Raw genomic sequence first — 18,726 nt, 5'->3', positions numbered from 1 at the left:
GCCACACGCCTCACCAGGGCACGCGGGGCGCCCTGGCCGCACACCTCACCTCGCCGGGGCACGCGGGGCGCCCTGGCCTCACACCTCGCCTCGCCGGGGCACGCGGGGCGCCCTGGCCACACGCCTCGCCGGGGCACGCGGGGCGCCCTGGCCACACGCCTCACCAGGGCACGCGGGGCGCCCTGGCCGCACACCTCACCTTGCCGGGGCACGCGGGGCGCCCTGGCCGCACACCTCGCCTCGCTGGGGCACGTGGGGCACCCTGGCCACACACCTCGCCTCGCCGGGGCACGCGGGGCGCCCTGGCCGCACACCTCACCTCGCCGAGGCACGCGGGGCGCCCTGGCCGCACACCTCGCCGGGGCACGCAGGGCGCCCTGGCCGCACATCTCACCGGGGCACCCCCATCGGCAACGGCGAGGCTCCAGCTTCCTGGTCCTGCCCCAGGATTCTGAGAACAGCCACTTTCAGGTGAGTGCGAATGTGCCACGGGCTTGAGGTGTCACGCATGTGAATGGTGTCACACGTGTGAGGTGTCACGCATGTGAATGGTGTCACACGTGTGAGGTGTCACGCATGTGAATGGTGTCACACGTGTGAGGTGTCACACGTGTGAATGGTGTCGCACGTGTGAGGTGTCACACGAGTAAATGGTGTCACACATGTGAGGTGTCACATGTGTGAATGGTGTCGCACGTGTGAGGTGTCACGCGTGTGAATGGTGTCACATATGTGAGGTGTCGCGCATGTGAATGGTGTCGCACGTGTGAGGTGACATGCATGTGAGCATGCCTCTGCCAGCTGGGGGCTGTCTGAGTCCCTTTGAGCAGCACGTGCCCGTCCGGCCAGGTCTGAGCGGGCGGGACTTTGTGGGTGCCCGTCTCCGGCCAGGTCTGAGCGGGCGGGACTTTGTGGGTGCCCGTCTCCAGCCAGGTCTGAACGGGCGGGACTTCGTGGGTGCCCGTCTCCGGCCAGGTCTGAGCGGGCGGGACTTCGTGGGTGCCCATCCGGCCAGGTCTGAGCGGGCGGGACTTTGTGGGTGGCTGGGTCGGGGGAGCGCGTCGGCCAGGGAGGGAGCCCCGCAGGGGGTGAGGGGCGAAGGTCCTCTCGTTCCGCTCTCGCCGCTGCTTGTGCCCAAGGCTTGTCTGCGTCACTCACTCTGCCTGACACTGCCGACACCCACGCGCCCACATCTGGACCCCGACCCCGACCCCACCCACGGTGCACGGCAAAGATCTCACCCACGGAGCACAGTGCTGGGGGCGGGTGGGAGGGCCCACAGCCCCTGGCGGCCTCCCGGGGGGTCCAGGGAGCACACTGGGGCTGCCGGGCACCCGATTCCTGTGTGCACGGCTCCTGACCCACGCCTGCAAGGCCCGTTCCCTCTGCTTAAAGAAGCTTCCAGAGCCCACGCCACTCGGGGGAAGGAAGACGCTGCACATCAGGGCACAGGCGAGGCCGCACCGGGCGGGGGCGTCTCCCGTGTGCCAGGCAATGCCAGCGCGCGCCATGAAATATTCACGGGACGGAAACAGGCTGTGGCGGCCGCGGCTTTGCAGACACCCGAGCCGCGGCCGCACCTGCGCTGGGCGCCCTGCCCCCCAGCAGACACCGGGTCCCGTGAAGGGCACTGCCCGGCGTGTGCACGCGTGTGCTGCGCGCAGGTGCACAGGGGCTGGGCCGGGGCTCCTGCAGCACTTCTCAGGCTCACCCTGCATGAGCAGCAAAAACCCAAACTGCACACACACACACACACACACACAAGATACACACAAAGTGCACAACACACAATATACGACACACAAGATACATACAATGTACACAACATACAACACAACACACCTGAGATACACAACACACACAGGATGCACACAATCCAACATACAGCACACACAAGACACACAAAGCATACAAGGTACGAGATACATACAAAAAATGCATGCCACACAGGATACACACAACACAACACATATAACATACAACACAAGATAAACACAATGTAAAACACACACAATACACACACAATGTACACAACATGCAACACAGCACACAATACAACATACAACACGCACAAGACACACATAGCATACAATGCACAAGATACATACAACGTACAACACACAGGATACACACAACACATCTAACATACAACACAAGATACATACAATGTAAAACACACACAAGATGCACACAATGCACACATATAAGATACACACAGCAAACATGTGATACACACAACACAGATATACACCTGACACATACAACACAGATACACACAACACACATACAAGACAACATACAACCCGGATACATGCAGGCACAAATACACCCAGAACAGATACACAGACAACACATACATACAATAACACAAGACTGAGTCACACATAGACACATACACAGGTATACACAAAAGATACACACAACACAGACAACACAGACACACACAACACGGCACACACAGAGATCACCCACATACAGCACAGATCACACACAGATCTCACACAACACAGACACACAATCACACACACAGGAACTTCAGTCTGATGGCACAGGCCTCCCCGGCACAGAGGTGCTGTCACCCTGTGCCGCCCTCAGGTCTCTGTCCTGGGGGAGGGGGAGTCTAACCTCGGACCTCTGTGAGGCCCCGCCCCCCGCAGCGACGGCTTCAGAGGGCGGAGCCTCTAGTCTGGGCAGGAGCTGGTCTTTGTCCCAGAGCAGCGTGGGAACCGTGGGGGGGGGGGGGAGCCTGCCCCTCCCCACAGCCCAGGCAGTGCAGGGGTGTGGCTGTGACCTCCCCGAACAGCCCACACTCTGTGCAGGCCGAGGCCCCCTCCCCACCTGGAGACCCAGGAGGGCGTCCACCTCTCGTCCATCTCTTGTCCCCAGGGGGTCACCCCAGGAAAGAAACTCCCCTGGAGCCTCCACCAGCACCTGCTGCCCGGCCAAGGGGGGCCGCCCCAGGCCAGAGGCGGTGCTCCCAGAATTCACCGGGGGCCTCCAGTGCCGCGTGCTTCTCCCCTCCCACATCCGGGAGCACACGCTCACGCGCAGCGGCAGGCACGTGGCGCCTCCCTGGGCGAGGGCCTGGCAGGTGCCGTCCCCACCACCCCCATCCACAGAGCAAACAGCACGGCGCCCAAACCCTGTGTGCGTGGCGACACCGGCAGGGCCGCGTGGGAGCAGAACCCAGAACACCAGGCTCACCGCCTGTGCAGGGAGCTGGGAGACCCCAGGCCCGGCCCACAGAGGAGGCCTGCCACGTGCTCTCCACGTGCACGGACACGCCGGACGGAGCCAGACGGGACCCCCCGCCAGCAGTCAGACAGCCGCACACTGGGGCTGGGGTCTCTCGTGTGAGCCTGAGGCCGGAGGGACGCGGCCAGCAGACCGACGTCCCCAGGGAATAAAGTTCATCTTGAGCCCTCGAGCTCGTGCCCAGAAGCGAAAGGTCAGCTCAGGACAGAGGCCCCACCCGGCTCAGCCCCCTGGCTCGGCGCCCAGGCTACCAGTAAAATCCGTGTTTGCTTTTTTAAGCTTAGTCTCCATCATCTAACGGCAGCACCAAATGACAGGCCTGAGTTCCTGCACGGTGGGCACAGCACAAGACCACTGCACCGGTCAGCCGGCCCCCACGACTGAGCCCAGCTGTCCAGCACCGGATGTCCACCAGCCAGGGCCAGAGCAGAGGCAGGCCAGGCCGGCCAGGCCCTGTCTGTGTCCCCCAGCCCACGAGGGTGCCCACCCCGCTCCAAGAGCCCCACCTCGGCACCTGCCACAGAGCAGACGGCGGGGCAGAGGTCGAGGACTGGCAGGGCCCTGGCTCCAACAGTCCCCACTCCATGTCCACTCCGCGGCCCGAATGCCACGGCTGGGAGGGGGCAGGAAAGGCACCCGAGTTGAGCCCCGAGCCTGTGCCCTGGCACTGCCCACCAGGGCCTCTGACGGAAGGGACCCGGGGAGGGGCCCCTGCGTGGGGTGTCGAGACCCTGGCTCTGCCAGCCACCCCCAATCTGCAGCTGGGGGGCCCGGCCGCGGCCTCGGGGACCAGTTCCCGTGAGGAAGAGCTCTCGGTGGCACCCAGGCCGCCAGGGGCTGGCCCGGGTAGGGACGCGGACAGGGCCACCGTGCAGAACAGCGCGGCGCACACGGCGCCATCCCAGGAAGCGTCGCCCAGCGGGCTGCTCGGGGCTCGGGCCTCCTCAGTGAGCCTGCTGGGGACACCATTTCCCCAGACGGAGCAGCACCTGCCGCAGGACACGCACAAGCCCGGGGCCCCGCGAGCGCTCTAACTCAGCCATCCACGCTAGGACGCGTCTGCTTGCTTCGTGGATTCCAGGAGAAAACCAAGGAAGCGTGTGCCCTGGGAGCACGTGTGTGCCCTGGGAGCACGTGTCCAAGTCCTCGTATCCACTACCAGCCCGAGACACAGGGAGGGCCCTGCCTGACCTGGGTGGACACTCCAGACTCCACAAGGCACACGCCAGGGGCCCAGCGGACGGTGCCAGGGCCGAGGGGGACGGCGGACAGGACCTGAGAGGCGGGGGCCCAACCCACAGCCCGGTGGCTGGCAGGGACGGGAGGGCCTGGATCCCGTGCCCCCTGGGCTGCGAGCGTCACCCAGCCCTCACCGGGGCTGCACACAGGGCACCCCGCGGTCAGGGGGACCCCACCTATGTGGGCGACGCGTCACAGGGCCAGTGCCCGTCAACAGCGCCACCTCAGGGTCCTCAGGTGGGCGGCGCACAGGGAGAAAGGACAGTGGCCAGGTCACAAGCTGAGCCAGGCCTCGCGACCGGGCGCTCCCGGAGGCTCCCCGCGGCAGCCACCTGCTGGGCACTCCCCGGCGGCAGGCACAGCGAGGGCAGAGGACAGAGGGCGCGGAGCCGTCAGCAGGCCATCACGGGGATCAGGTCCCGACCACGTCCCGGGGAGGAGCCGGCCCACCCCGGCCACCGCGGCCGCGCCCCCACCCTCCTACCGTAGCGGCTGGGCTCGCGGTAGTAGCGCAGGATGGGCAGCGCGTCCAGTCTCGGCAGCTCCGGCGCGGCGGCCGGGCGGAAGCCGGGGTCGGGGTCCGGGCGCGGGCCGGGGCGCTGGCTGCCGCCATCGTCGGCCCCCGGCCCCGCGGGCGTCACCACGAAGCGCTGGGACATGGTGGCGGTGTCCCGGCGCGCGACGGCTGCGGGCTCCAGCGGGTGTGCGCGGGGCGGGCGGCGGGCCGGGGCGGGGCGGGGCGGGGCGGGGCTGGCCGGGCGGGGCGGGGTGGGGGGCGGGCGTCCGCGGGCGCCCGCGACGGCCCTGCGGCTGGGGGTCTGGGCGGGCGCCGCGTGACCCTGGACGACCCCCTCCCACCTGGCGGTGAGGCCGGGTTGGAACCCGACCGAGCGCAGGACTGGCCGTCCCTGGGGGCTGGGGACCACGGATGGTGCCCCTGAGCGTGGGGCGACAGCTGGGTCTGGGGGCGCCCTGGCGGGCCGGTGGCCCAGCACCTCCAGCACAGCCAGGGGGCAGAGGACGCAGGACCCTGGAGAGTGGAAGGAATGGGGGTGCTGCCATCGGAGGCCCCTGGCCCTGGGAGCCCCGGGAGCAGCAGATGCGTGGGTGCCAACGTGCCAGCGCCCCTAAACCCTTCACGGTGCTCCGCAGGTTTCACTTTCAGTCGCTCACAGGCACAGGGGAGACAGAGCCTGAAGTCCCTGCCCCTTCCATGGCCACTGCTAGAGGGGGTGCGAACCAGAGCTCTGAGAGGCAGGACCCGGGGAGGGCCTCAGGGTGGCGGTCAGGGGTGACTTAGAGCAAGTCGTGGTCAGCTGCATGGGGCTGGTGTTCACTCACCTCACGGTCCAAGATGGCTGCTCCAAGTCCAGCGGTCACGGCCGTGTTCCAGCAGGAGACAGAGGAAGCCGGAAAGAAGCAGCCTGTCTCTCCCAGAGCACAGCACAGACGCTCGGTCGGTTAGCTGGAACTTAGGCGTGCGGCTGCACCTGCATGAAGAGGCTGGCTAGCGCTCACAGCCCTGGAGGGAGGGTGAGGCTCCTTCCTCATCCCAGGGCACCAGGAAGTCGGCACACCTGCACACACCTGCCGGGCGCCCACCTGGTGGGGGCCTCGCCCGCAGCTCCGGCCATTGTCCCCTGGTGCTGGAGGATGAACTCGGGTCCCGGCGCGTCCACTCGGTTTCTGGGTGAACGCATTTTCTGGTCACCACCGTAGTGGACCTTGCAGCGGGCCAGTGGGCCAGGCGACACCCAGTGACTGAATTGTTCTGAACTGCACTATTCAGTGGTTTTTCAGCTCAACCTCTCGCAAACTTTGAGGCGTTTTTGCCTTGAATAATGACAGCTTTGTCCCTGTCCCTTGCTCTCTCCCCCTCTTCTGCTTTCTTTTCACTCTTTTGTTCTCGGTGTGGAATCTTCTAGAAATTCCAGGGCACTCGTCCACACTGTATTTGCTGCTGCGGTGGCTCCAGCCTGACCTGCAAGTGGCCCCGAGTCCCCCGAGAGCGCGGTGCTGCCGGGACGTGGGTGGCCTTGCTGTGCTCCTGGGCGCACCTGCGTTGCAGGCCGGGGGGGGGGGGTGAGGGGGCGAGCTCCCCTCTGCCGCAGACCCCGTGTCTCCAGCCCTGCTCCACAAGGCCACTCGTGGCCCATTCTGCTTCGTGGCCTGCCCGCCCTGCCCTCGGCTCCCTCGGCTCCAGAAGCCGCTGCACACGCCACCCCCCACCCCCAGCCTGTGGCTCCCTGTGGGAAGGGGCTGCCCCACCCACGGCGTGGGAGCTGGAGGCCGCGTGCAACCTGAGCAGGGGCTGTGGGTGTCCAGTAACCGGGAGGAAGGCGGCCCGAGCCGTGGAGACGCAGAGCAGGGGACGTGGACAGCCCCTGCCCGGTCTTGTCTCTGCCTCCACAGACCCCCTGGACGCTGGCGTGGAGGCCACTCCCCCCACTGTCTCCTCTGTGGCTGCGTTTGATGTGCTCACAGAGGGGCCCAATTCCACTCCAAACCTGTGCCAGCTACAGGAGTCCAGTGGACACAGTGGGATGCCCCCTAGTGGCCCCTCACCTGTGGACACAGCCACTGGTCATTCCTCCTCCCGCCCCTGTTATCCTAGGCCACCCTCACCTGGCCCAGGCTGTAGGCACCACTTGTCAGTGGCCCTGGGACACTGCCTAGAGATAAGGAGGCCTGGGGCCCTCGGGAAAGGTGCCTGGCCCAGGACAGGACACTGCTGGCCACGCCTCCTGCCTCCAGCCCACAGGACCCCCTCTGCCTCCGCCCCTCAGCTGGGGTGGGACTCCCCCCCCTTCCCCTCCCCCTCCCCACAGCTAGGTCAGGAGGGAGGCCCCTGGCGGTGGGGCTGGAGGGTGCGTTCCTTCTGCAGCCCTTGGAGCCCAACTGAGGGTCGTGGGCAGGGCGGGCGCCTGCGGGGTGCAGCCGTAGGTGGACACTGCACTCCCGGACAGCGCCAGGGAGGCCCCCAGTGATGGCGGGGGTGTGGGCGGCTCAGGGGGTTCGAGGCGGTGCTCCAGGGGACCGGGGCAAGGTGCCTGTGACCCCGGCCCTGGCCCTGCTGCTGCTCCAGGTGGCGCTGGAGGCTCCGGGGCGCTCAGCACAGCCACCGCTCAGCGGCGGAGCCGGCCCCACCCACACCTGGCCAGGGGCAGGTGCACCTGCTGTGGGCCGACTGCCCAGGGCCCCCGGGGGGAAGGGGCCACGACGGCCCCGTTTCACAGAGGCCACTGCGGTCGTTCCCTCTCCAGAAGGGGCGGGCAGCACGGGGGTCACAGCTCCTGGGCTAAGGGGCCAATTCCAGCTCTCCCTCCACCAGTGCCCCCTCCCCGTGGCCGTTCCCACAACACCGTGGGGCAGGATGGGGAGCGTCTGGGGGCTGCCACAGGCCCCTGGTCAGGGCGGTGTCTCCGGAAGCTGGGTTCCTGGGTGACGGCCCAGGGCAGTGCAGTGGGAGGCGGCCCTGACCCTGGCTCCTGCCCAGCTGTGAGCAGCATGTGGGGTCTCCCTGCTCCCCACACCTGGCCGTCCTGGGCACTGGTCAGCCCGGTGAGGGCTGCCCCACTTTGAGCAAATAAGCACGGAAACTTGGGCCAGGCGACCGGCCCGGTGCTCGCCGGAGGTCAGGTTTCTTGCTCCAGGCCTGCGTCGGCGCCAGGCTCACAGACGCTGGTCTGAGCCCGCGCTTCCTCCGCAGGCAGGTGCACGAGCCGGCTCAGAGCCTCGCCCGCCAGCTCTGCCTCCCTGGGGCCCACTGGACGGTCCAGTGCGGGTGACAGCAGTGAGCAGGCCAGGGCAGGCGTCCTCGTGCTGGCCAGGGCCCTCTCGCAGGTGGGGGAGGGGAGGCAAGCCTGGAGCTAGGGGCACACTCCCAGGGCCTGGACTGGGGGCTCCCAGGACCAGATGCACGACTGCACCATGTCCCTGCCTCCTGCCTACAGCATGGGGGGCACAGACAGATCAGACAACACCCTCACAGCCACACACACCCACTGAGCACACACGTCACCCACAGACACCCAGACACCACTCACAGCCCCCCCCCACAGCCACACACACCCGGCCACACACAAGTCACCCACAGACACCCAGACACCACTCACAGCCCCCCCCACAGCCGCACACACCCAGCCACACACATCACCCACAGACACCCAGACACCACTCACAGCCCTCCCCGCACACACACCCGGCCACACACAAGTCACCCACATCACCCACAGACACCCAGACACCACTCACAGCCCTCCCCGCACACAGCCGCACAGACAGCCGCACACAAGTCACCCACAGACACCCAGACACCACTCACAGCCCCCCCCCACACAGCCGCACACACCCGGCCACACAAGTCACCCACAGACACCCAGACACCACTCACAGCCCCCCCACACACAGCCGCACACACCCAGCCACACACAAGTCACCCACAGACACCCAAACACCACTCACAGCCCCCCCCCGCACACACACCCGGCCACACACAAGTCACCCACAGACACCACTCACAGCCCCCCCACATAGCCGCACACAAGTCACCCACAGACACCCAGACACCACTCACAGCCCCCCTGCACACAGCCGTACATACCCGGCCACACAAGTCACCCACAGACACCCAAACACCACTCACAGCCCCCCACACACAGCCGCACACACCCAGCCACACACAAGTCACCCACAGACACCCAAACACCACTCACAGCCCCCCCCACACCCAGCCACACACACACCCGGCCACACACAGACGCACACACACCCGGCCACACACAGCCGCACTCCTACTGACATACACCTTCCTGTGAGTGCTTGCCGGCTTCCCTGAGGGGCCTCTGCAGAGGGGACAGCGTACACTGGGGGAGCCGGGCAAGACCCAGACCCCAGCCAGGGCCCCCTGCCCCGGAGGAGGACCAGCGGCCCCCACCATCACTGCTGCCTCCTGACACAGCCACCAGGGGGCCGCCCGGAGCCGGGTCCCACGGCTCCCGCTCTGCACCTGTGTAGCTGCTGCCTGCCCCCCGCTCCCCTGGGGGGTGACTGTGCCTCCTGCACCCCAGCTCGTCCCCTCGCTCCAAGGTTGCCGAGGTTTCCTGGGGCAGCTCAGCCCATCCTGGCCTTTCCGCGCCCACGCCTCCTCCAGACGCCTGCAGCCATGTTCAACCCCCGGTGTCCCCCCAGCGCTGACCCCTGCGTGCTGGGTGGGCCGCTCCCCGGAGATGCGCAGCTTTGAAGTCCACGTTTGCCACTGATGGGAGAGTGAGGGGCTGTGTGCATGGTGACAGGCTGGGGGCTGCTAGGGGCCTGGAGGTTTGGGGCGTCCCCTTGTGCCTGCCCTGCCCCCGAGGGTCTCTGCAGGAGAGGGAGGTGCAGTGCAGACCCTGGAGGTGAGAGACCAGAATGACCCTAGCATGGCGAGAGCGCCACCTTCCTGCTGAGGCCGGAACCCCGCCAAGGCTGCCACCCACGGCTCAGCCCAAAGCGAACAGCCAGCTCTGAGCAAGGGAGGGGTCCGGCTGGGAGAGGGACCCACAGGGAGAGGGGTCCCACAGGGAGAGGGGTCCCACAGGGAGAGGTCCCACAGGGAGAGGGGTCCCACAGGGAAGGGGGTCCCACAGGGAAGGGGGTCCCACAGGGAGAGGGGACCCACAGGGAGAGGGGTCCCACAGGGAGAGGGGTCCCACAGGGAGAGGTCCCACAGGGAGAGGGGTCCCACAGGGAGAGGGCACCCACAGGGAGGGGGGACCCATAGGGAGAGGGGTCCCACAGGGAGTGGTCCCATAGGGAGAGAGGTCCCACAGGGAGAGGGGTCCCACAGGGAGGGGGGTCCCACAGGGAGAGGTCCCACAGGGAGAGGGGTCCCACAGGGAGGGGGGACCCACAGGGAGAGGGGTCCCACAGGGAGAGGGGTCCCACAGGGAGGGGGGTCCCACAGGGAGAGGTCCAACAAGGAGGGAGGATCCCACAGGGAGAGGGGACCCACAGGAAGGGTCCTACAGGGAGAGGGGTCCCACAGGGAGAGGGGTCCCACAGGGAGAGGGGACCCACAGGGAGAGGGGTCCCACAGGGAGAGGTCCCACAGGGAGAGGGGTCCCACAGGGAGAGGGGTCCCACAGGGAGAGGGGTCCCACAGGGAGAGGGGACCCACAGGGAGAGGGGTCCCACAGGGAGAGGTCCCACAGGGAGAGGGGTCCCACAGGGAGAGGGGTCCCACAGGGAGAGGGGACCCACAGGGAGGGGGGTCCCACAGGAGAGGGGTCCCACAGGGAGGGGGGTCCCACAGGGAGGGGGGTCCCACAGGGAGAGGGGACCCACAGGGAGGGGGGTCCCACAGGAGAGGGGTCCCACAGGGAGGGGGGTCCCACAGGGAGAGGGGTCCCACAGGGAGAGGTCCCACAGGGAGGGTCCCACAGGGAGTGGGGTCCCACAGGGAGGGTCCCACAGGGAGGGTCCCACAGGGAGAGGGTGCTGGCACTGGGCAGAAGCAAGTGCTGGAGGTCTGGGCAGGCTCTGCAGCTGGGGGAGGGGTCCCAGGGTGGACGGCCCTCCCCATCCCAGGGGCTCGTGACCCACACACCCCAGCCCCGTTCTTTGCCCCTTCATGGTCCTCAGCTGCCCTCCCCCGTGTTGCCTGGCCAGTGCCCGAGCCAGTGGGGGCCCCAGGTGCCCGGGCAAGCGCAGACGGAGCCGCTCTGTTGTCCCTGGCCACAGCCTGGGAGGCCCGGCTGGGCTGGGGGGCTGCGGGTCGAGGGCGGGAGCTGAGGGTGTCGGGTGGGGTCTGGGGCCCTTGCAGCCGCTGTAGGGGCACAAGTGACCTTGCCCATCCAGGCCCCGAGGCCCCGAGAGTGGCTCCTGCCTCCGCCCCCGGCCCTAGCCACGTGGCCACGCAGGGCAGGGGCAGTGGCTCCTCCTGGCAGGGGGGAGGCCTGCGGGAGGTGCCTCCTGCACCCTCCCCTTCCCCGAGTGACAGGTGCTCGGTGGACCGCACTGTGGACAGGCAGGGAGGACTGACTGGAGCAGGGTCGCCGGTCAGAGGTGGCAGCCACGACCCCCACTCGGCCACACGTGAGCTGCAGGCTGATGCGCATGGACAGCGGGGGCCGGGGGGCCTGGCGGGAGGAGGAGGCATGGGAGGCCAGCGCCCGCAGAGGCGTCCGCTGCTCACTCCTGGGGCTGTCCCCCAGCCCCCCAGGGCCCAGGCCCTCAAGGGCTGTCCAGGGCAGAGGAGCCAGAGCTGGGTGCAGCCGCCAGCTAAACACCAAGGGCGAGACTGGCGCAAGGCGGGGGCTCTAAAGTGGGGTGTGTGGCTGAGGTGAGGACCCAGGCTCAGGGCCCCCTGGGGGGCTGTGCTTCCCGGTACTTGACTCCTGCCTCATGGTGCCCCCAGAGCGTGAGCTTAGTGGGTGCAGGAGGGACACCCCACTTCCTTCCACCCAAGCTCCTGGACACTCGCATGCGTTTGTAGGACAACCCGGCCCCCGTCGTGTCTGAGCGTGGGTGCCCGGCCAGCGGAGCACAGCAGCAGCCTCCTTGCTCACAGTCTAGCAGGTCCCTCCCCTGCCCTCAGCCACGCCCCGCACTACGGATGCCCACAGGAGGGGCCAGCAGCCATCACCCACCCATCATCCGTCCATCATCCGCCCAGCCAGCCACCCACCCACTGCTCGCTCGTGCAGCAAATGCCGCACCGGGCCAGCCCATGTCTGACAACTCCCCCTGGGCCCAGAATTGAGGGACAGACCCCTGTGGGTGCAGAGGAGGGTGCGCCCTGGAACTGGGGCCCCCGAGCCCCCTGGGAATACTGAGACCACCCAGCAAAGGGCCTGCTTGCACATTTGAGGTTTCCAGGGGGGCTGGGGACTACAGCAGACAACCCCCTTTCCACGTGTCGTGGCCTCAGGCTCCCCGGTGGAGCCAGTCCAGGTACCCCTGTCCCTCCTGTGCCAGCCCCACTCACTGCGACCCCCGGGGGCCAGAGTCCAGCTGGGGCAGCTCCACCGTCCTGGGCAGCCCTGGTCCTGGCTGGCGGCTTCCTGGGGGATTGGCCCCGTGGTTTGCTGTTTTCCTGAGCTGTGCACAGTGGGCAGAAGGACCCAGGCTCTGAGTTATGGTGACGACGGGTCAGGGGGTGGGTGCGGGGGTCAGGCCTCACCCTGGGACCAAGATGAACTAGAAGGGACAGCTCAGAAGGCAGAGTTCAGGGCCAGGACCGCGGGCCACACCCGTCCCTGGGTGCGGGTGGGAGGAGAGGAGGGGGACAAGGGGTCTGGTGTCTCCCATGTTCAGTGAGCCCTGAGCGGAGAGGGGGCCAGGGCTCCGCCCCCAGGACAGCGGGCCCTGACCTAGGGTGAGCGCCACTGGGAAGGTGAGGGCTCCCCCTGCACCTCCGACCTCGGCCCCTCCTCTCTACTCCCGGTGGCCTTTCCTGTCCTCCTGCAGATGAGTCACAGTGTCCCTGTCCTCTGGGCTCTCCCCGTGCCCTTGTCCCCGTCCCACGGCCACAGCCGCCTCCAAAGCCTAGAGCCGAGCCCGAGCCTCGTCCTCTCTCTCTTACCCTTAAGGCCACGCGTGCTTCTCCCCGTGCTGCTGTGGCTGCCCAGGGGCCCTCCCCCTGCCCACCGCAGCCTGTGAGTCTCCAGACAGGTGGGGGCGTCTCCTTCACGCTCTCCTGGGCCCGCCAGGCTCAGGTCCCCCCCCCGCGTCCCCCTGAACCCCCGACCCAGGTGCCCAGAACCCTGTCCCGGGGCCAGGGCCCCCCAACAGCCATCCAGAACACGGAGGGCCTCCCCAACACCGTCTCCCTCCTCCCACCCCTGGCCTGGCCCCTGCCCCTCCCGGGCCATCTCCAGCCTCACCGTCAGCCCAGCCGTCAGCTGCCCTCCTCCCTCGCTGGCTGGCTTGGTGACCTGTCTCCCTGGACTTACCTCCACCCGCCACCCCCGGCACAGGGACTCCAGGACTGCAGGACCCGTGGCCATCGGGCAGGGCTGGTCGCAGCCTGCTGGGCCCTTGGTGGCCTCAGAGGGCAGGGGCCCTGCATGTAACCTGGCTCGCGTGGGCAGTGCTCGGTGGGGGGCACAGGTCCCACATCTATCCCCCCCGCCAGGATCCGCCCCTTCTCCCTGGCTCCTCTCCTTGTCCATCAGCCCCTGCAAGGACGCACCCAGCCCTGCTCCCCCAGGTTGGCTCTGGCCGCTGCGGGGTGCAGCTGGGAGGGGCGTGCTGTGGGGGAGGGGTCCTCCCAGCGGGGCCGCTTGTGCTGCACTGGGCGGGGGGGTGGGGGTGGGGGCTTTACTGGAAACAGGGCTGTTCTGTGCCGGGAACCAGCTGGGAGACATCCCCCAAACGTGCGGCCCCCTGGGACGCACCTCCCCCCAGCAGGGGGCGGGCAGATGTCCCTGCAACCAGACCGTGTCTGAGAGCCCGCTGCCCCAACATGGTCATTACACGAGGCCAGGGCACGGTCACCGACTCACAGACGCGGGGCTCGGGCCGGCCAGCTCCTGGGGAAGCCCCCGGCGGGATGGGCGGGCCCCACGTGTGGACACCGCAGCCCAGAGCCCAGCTCTGCCTGGGCACCACACAGGACATGAGCGTGAAGTCAGGGGTGCAGGCTGGAGACAGCTACCTGGGGAGTCCCAGCCCCACCCCTGCAAGCCACTGCTCCCCAAAGGCTGGGAGTGGACAGGCGGGGCCCTGCTGCCATGGGCTTCCGTCCATGGAAATGCAGGGGCTCACGGCTGCCCCTTGGAAAAGCACAGGGCAGGGGAGGCTGCCGGGAACGGGACCTGGGTTGATGGTTAATCCACGTACGCCCCAGAACAGCTGAGCGCACTGTGACCCTGGAGGCTTCCTGCCCTGCCCAGGCTTGGGGTCAGCCGCACAGACGGGGGACCCCTCGCCCCTGAGACCGCGCCCCACGCCCTGTGCTCTGGGGCTGAGGGGCAGAGGGCACTCCAGTCCTGGCTTTGGGGTCTGGGATCTATCCTGGCTGGGCCTGGAGCACTCGGGAGGGAGAAGGGGCAGCCCCTGCCTGGGGCTCTCACCAGGGCCAGTCCTGGCGCTGCCTGGAGGGAAGGGGTGAGGCCCGGCAGGGCTGGGCTCTGGACAAAGAGGTGTGCTCTCGGGGGCGCCAGTGTGGGGCAGCAGGGAGGCAGGGTCTGGGGTGCGGGCTGCCGGGCTCACGGAGGGGCCTGTGTGAGGGCAGGGTCTTTGTCCCTGCCCACTTGCTCCCTTAGCCACCCTTGGCCAGAGATCCAGGCGCCAAGCTAAAGCCCTCCGAAATCCCCAGACCACGCCCGTCTCTAACCGGGCAATTCCGGCAGCCGCTGTCCGTGGGGCCACATGCCCATGCCATAAACGCATCCCCCAGGACGACGCTGGCCCCCGGCGGACAATGCAGGACGGAGCACCAGCGTCCCCCACGCATTGTCACTTCCCCACCCCCCACCGCCCCCCTGCCCTGAAGCCCCCAGGCTGCGAGTGGGGCCGCTCAGGCGCTGGCCTCAGGCACCGAGAAGCAGGCCGGGGTCCCCCCCCTCGTGACCAGGCCTCAGCTGTCCCTGTCCCTGCACTGCCCAGTTCCTCCTGCCTTGAGGACCAGTGTCCCGGTCCAGCGCTGTGGACTGACAGCTCAGAGATGGGGCCTGAGGTCCTGGGAGGCCAGGGGGCTCGCCCTAGACCTGTCCTCCGTCACACTGCCTGTGGAGGCCGTGCCCCCTGCACACGAGGGAAGCCGTGTGATGCCCTGACTTCTCACGGGGAGCCGCAGGGGACGCCACCTCCTACCATCGGACAAGGACAGGATGAGGGCGGCGCCCGACCCCTCCCCCCACCACGGGAGCTTCCGTGTCCCCCACCCTCGCAGGCCACTTCCAGCAGCAGCAGCCAGCCCAGGGCTTCAGGGGGATTCTGGACCAGCACGTTTGTGGCAGCTGACGGCGGGAGCAGCGTGGCCACCCCACAGGGGGAAGAGGCGGGGCCAACCCTAACACACACGCACGTGCACACGGATCACACGGGCCCGTACCTCAGCTCGTGTTCACATACACGCACACACGTATGCACAGAGGGTGACGTCACGCGTGCTCCTGGTCCCTTTCCCAAGCACACGCTGCCAGGACCAGCGTGCACGGTCGCTCCCCAGCATAGACCACCGTGGGCAGCCCGGTCTCTGAGTGACAGGGCCCTCGCAGGGGGTCCACGTGCAGGGGCAGTCCCACCCCCCGAGACCCTCAGCTGACATCTGCCCCACACAAAGCATGCTGGGAATGCGGCTGCAAAGCCAGCACCTGGCCTCAGTGCCCACCCAGTGCCCTCAGCCCCTGTGGCCCTGGGCTTTCTGGGGACACAAAGGCCGTCCCACAGGCACCTGCTGGTATAGGGGTCAGGGGTCAGGGCAGATGGCTGGAGGCCGACCCTCACCCCGACCCTGACTCTGTTCCCCGCCACCTCTCACCCCTTCTCCGTCTCTCACCCCCTCTCTGTCTCTCACCCCCTCTCCATCTCTCTCTCTCCCCCTCTCTGTCCCCCTTCTCTCCTCCATCCCCCAGGCCCTCCCCCAGACTGGGCTGTAAACAAAGGCGAGGGCGGCACTGGGAGCTCAGGTGGGGAGGGGGAGGGGAGCTAATCCCGGGTTTAACTGTGGCCCAGCCTCACTAATCCAGGCCTGGGGGCGCCTGGCGTCTGCCGACAGCTGGGGCGGCTGCTGCCCCCGGGTTAATGATCCCCCAGTCACGGGATCCTGCCCCACCCCGCGCCACAGCCGCAGCCGCCTAAGGGCTCCTGCCAGAGGCTGCGCTGACCACAGGACTCAGCAGGTGTCCAGGTCACTACTGCAGCTGCAGTGACCTCAGGGCCTGGCCAGAGCGGAATCCAGGGTCAGAGGTCAGCCCGCCTGGGCTCTAGGGACCCCATGGAGCAGGTCAGCAGCCGCCAGCCCAGCACCTCCCCGTGGGCACCAGGGCCGACGTGGCACTGGCAGCTGGAGGCGGCTGTGCGTCTCATCCCTGCTGTGCTGGCGTCTGGAGCTGGCAATGTGCTCATCACACTGTGGCCCAGCGGGTGGGGCCGCTCCTGGGGCCCGCAGGGCGCCAGCTCCAGTCCCGGCTGCTCCACTTCCCACCCAGCTCCCCGCTAATGTGCCTGGGAAGCAGCAGGAGGTGGCGGGGGAGTCCGGGTGCAGCTGCTGGCTCCTGCTTCAGCCTGGCCCAGCCCTGGCTGCTGCGGCCATCAGGGGACGTCTCTAACTCTGCCTTTCAAATAAATACCTCTTAAAAAAAGAAAACGAAAAACCACGGAGGGGTCTCCCTCGAGCGTGTGATGGGATCTGAGCGTCCGAGGCCTTGGGAGGGCGGTGTCCTCCCCTCCGCTCCCTGCACCGCAGTTCTGGGTGCAAGAGGGGTCCCCACGAAGACAGGGTCACTGCGGCCCCCAGCTCCTCAGGGCCAGCCCCCGTCACTCTCAGCAGTTGTGCTGGCCCCGGGTGGCCGGGCACTAACATGGGGTGGACGCTCTCGGGGGAGGAGGAGGATGGACTGGCGCGGTTTTAAGATTTATTTTATTTATTTGAAAGAGTTACAGAGAGAGAGATGGGGGGGGAGGTCTTCCGTCTGCTGGTCACCCCCCAGATGGCCACGGAGCCGCGCCGATCTGAAGCGAGGAGCCGGGAGCTTCTCCGCGCAGAGCTGGATTGTTAGTGGAACAGGCGCCCGTATGGGTGCCGGTGCTTCAGGCCAGGGCTTTAACCCACTGTGCCACAGCTAAAAAATCAAACCACGGGGCCAGCGCTGTGGCGTAGCGGGTAAAGCCGCTGCCTGCAGTGCCGGGATTCCACATGGGTGCGGGTTCGAGTCCCAGCTGCTCTTCTCTGCGATGGCCTGGGAAAGCAGTGGAGGATGGCCAAGTCCTCGGGCCCCTGCACCCACATGGGAGACCCGGAAGAAGCTCCTGGCTCCTGGCTTCAGATCGGTGCAGCTCCTGCCATTGCGGCCAATTGGGGAGTGAACCAGCAGATAGAAGACCCCTCTCTCTCTAACCGTTTAAAAAAAAAAAAACTTAAAAAAAAAAAAACCAAAAAAACAAAAACAAACCACAAGCACTGGGCCTGTGGAGGAAGGAGATGGTGCCCCAGACTAGGGAGGGGTGGGAAGTGGATCTCAGGGTGGGGCCGGGCGGTGGCTGTCAGGCAGGGGCCGTGCCTAAGGGCCATGGCTGCCTCAAGGAAGGGTGAGGCCGACAGAGGCCGACAAACAGCGCCGGTCTCCGGGGAACTCCCCTTGGCGATGGCGGCCCTGTTCTCAGGATGGCTCCGCGGCACGCCGTGCACGGTGGCCATGCCTGTCAGGACGGGCACGGCGGCCTTGTTCTCGGGTCGGCTCCACGCCACTGGCGCAGGCTTCCCACGCAAATGTAGCACCTCAGGAGAGGACGGGGCCCCCAGGAAGAGCAGGGCTGGGCTGTAGCGGGTGTGGGGCCAACGAGGATGCCTCGGTGACCTTGAGGGGTAAAGGTCACTGCTCTGGGGCAGCCCGGCACCGCGGGGGTTGGGGGGACGCTGTGCAGCTCTGGCGTCTCCTGGGGTGAGTGCCCAGCATGGCCACCGGGAGGTGGAGGAGGCCTGCCCTGTGCCCGGGAGGGAGACAGCGGCTCTCGCTGGCCTGCGGGGGGGCACTGGCTTTACTGTTGGACACAGGCAGGCCGGAGGAGCCGCCCACGGTGGGCGCCCAGGGGCTCCTGCTGAAGGCACAGACTGGACACTGGCCTTGCAGCTGTGCAGGGTGGACAAGATGCACACAAGCCGAGACCCAGGACCAAGCACACACACACCCCCCCCCAGGAGACCCAGGCCCCACCAACAGCCCGGGAGGGCGCTCCAGCCAGGGGCGGGGAGGGGAGGCAGGGCTCCCGGCTTTCGGGACAGCTGTGTTTGCTCTGAGAGTTCACCCGCCTGCCTGGGCCCTGCACCCTAGTGCGTGCATCTCCATGGCTGCAGCGGGGGCGGGCGTGATGGACACGCGGCCGCGCCGTGAGGCCCTGTGCTGTATCCGGGCTCGAGTCTGCTCCGGCTCCCTGCGCACGCTCAGCCCTCTGCCTCCACGCTGAGCCGCGCGCCTGGCCTGCCCAGGTGTGTTCTCTCCACTCAACCATGTGACCTCGCTCTCCCCGGTCCGAGCGACTGGGCGCTCTCTGTCCCTTCCCTTCTGACAGGTGCCCTGTCCCCAG

General features: G+C 67.4%; 1 protein-coding gene across 2 annotated transcripts in view; it reads right to left on the bottom strand.

Annotated features, from left to right (window-relative positions):
• Positions 1 to 5,854, bottom strand: part of SLC12A7 (solute carrier family 12 member 7) — a 55,779-nt gene extending 49,925 nt beyond the window's left edge. Inside the window, exon 1 of one of the 2 annotated variants that reach the window (XM_070056265.1) lies at positions 5,836 to 5,854. Coding sequence is in view for 1 of the 2 variants with exons in the window: in XM_070056263.1 (XP_069912364.1) it covers positions 4,979 to 5,153 (175 nt within the window). In the remaining variant the exon portion in view is untranslated. Of the gene's footprint in view, positions 1 to 4,978; positions 5,180 to 5,835 lie in introns of those variants that run through there. The other variant, XM_070056263.1, reaches the window with a different exon arrangement.
• Positions 5,855 to 18,726: the final 12,872 nt, after the last annotated feature.

This window comes from Oryctolagus cuniculus, chromosome 14 (genome assembly GCF_964237555.1).
Source record: "Oryctolagus cuniculus chromosome 14, mOryCun1.1, whole genome shotgun sequence".
NCBI classification, from domain to species: Eukaryota; Metazoa; Chordata; class Mammalia; order Lagomorpha; family Leporidae; genus Oryctolagus; species Oryctolagus cuniculus.
This window is presented reverse-complemented; position numbering and strand designations above follow the sequence as displayed.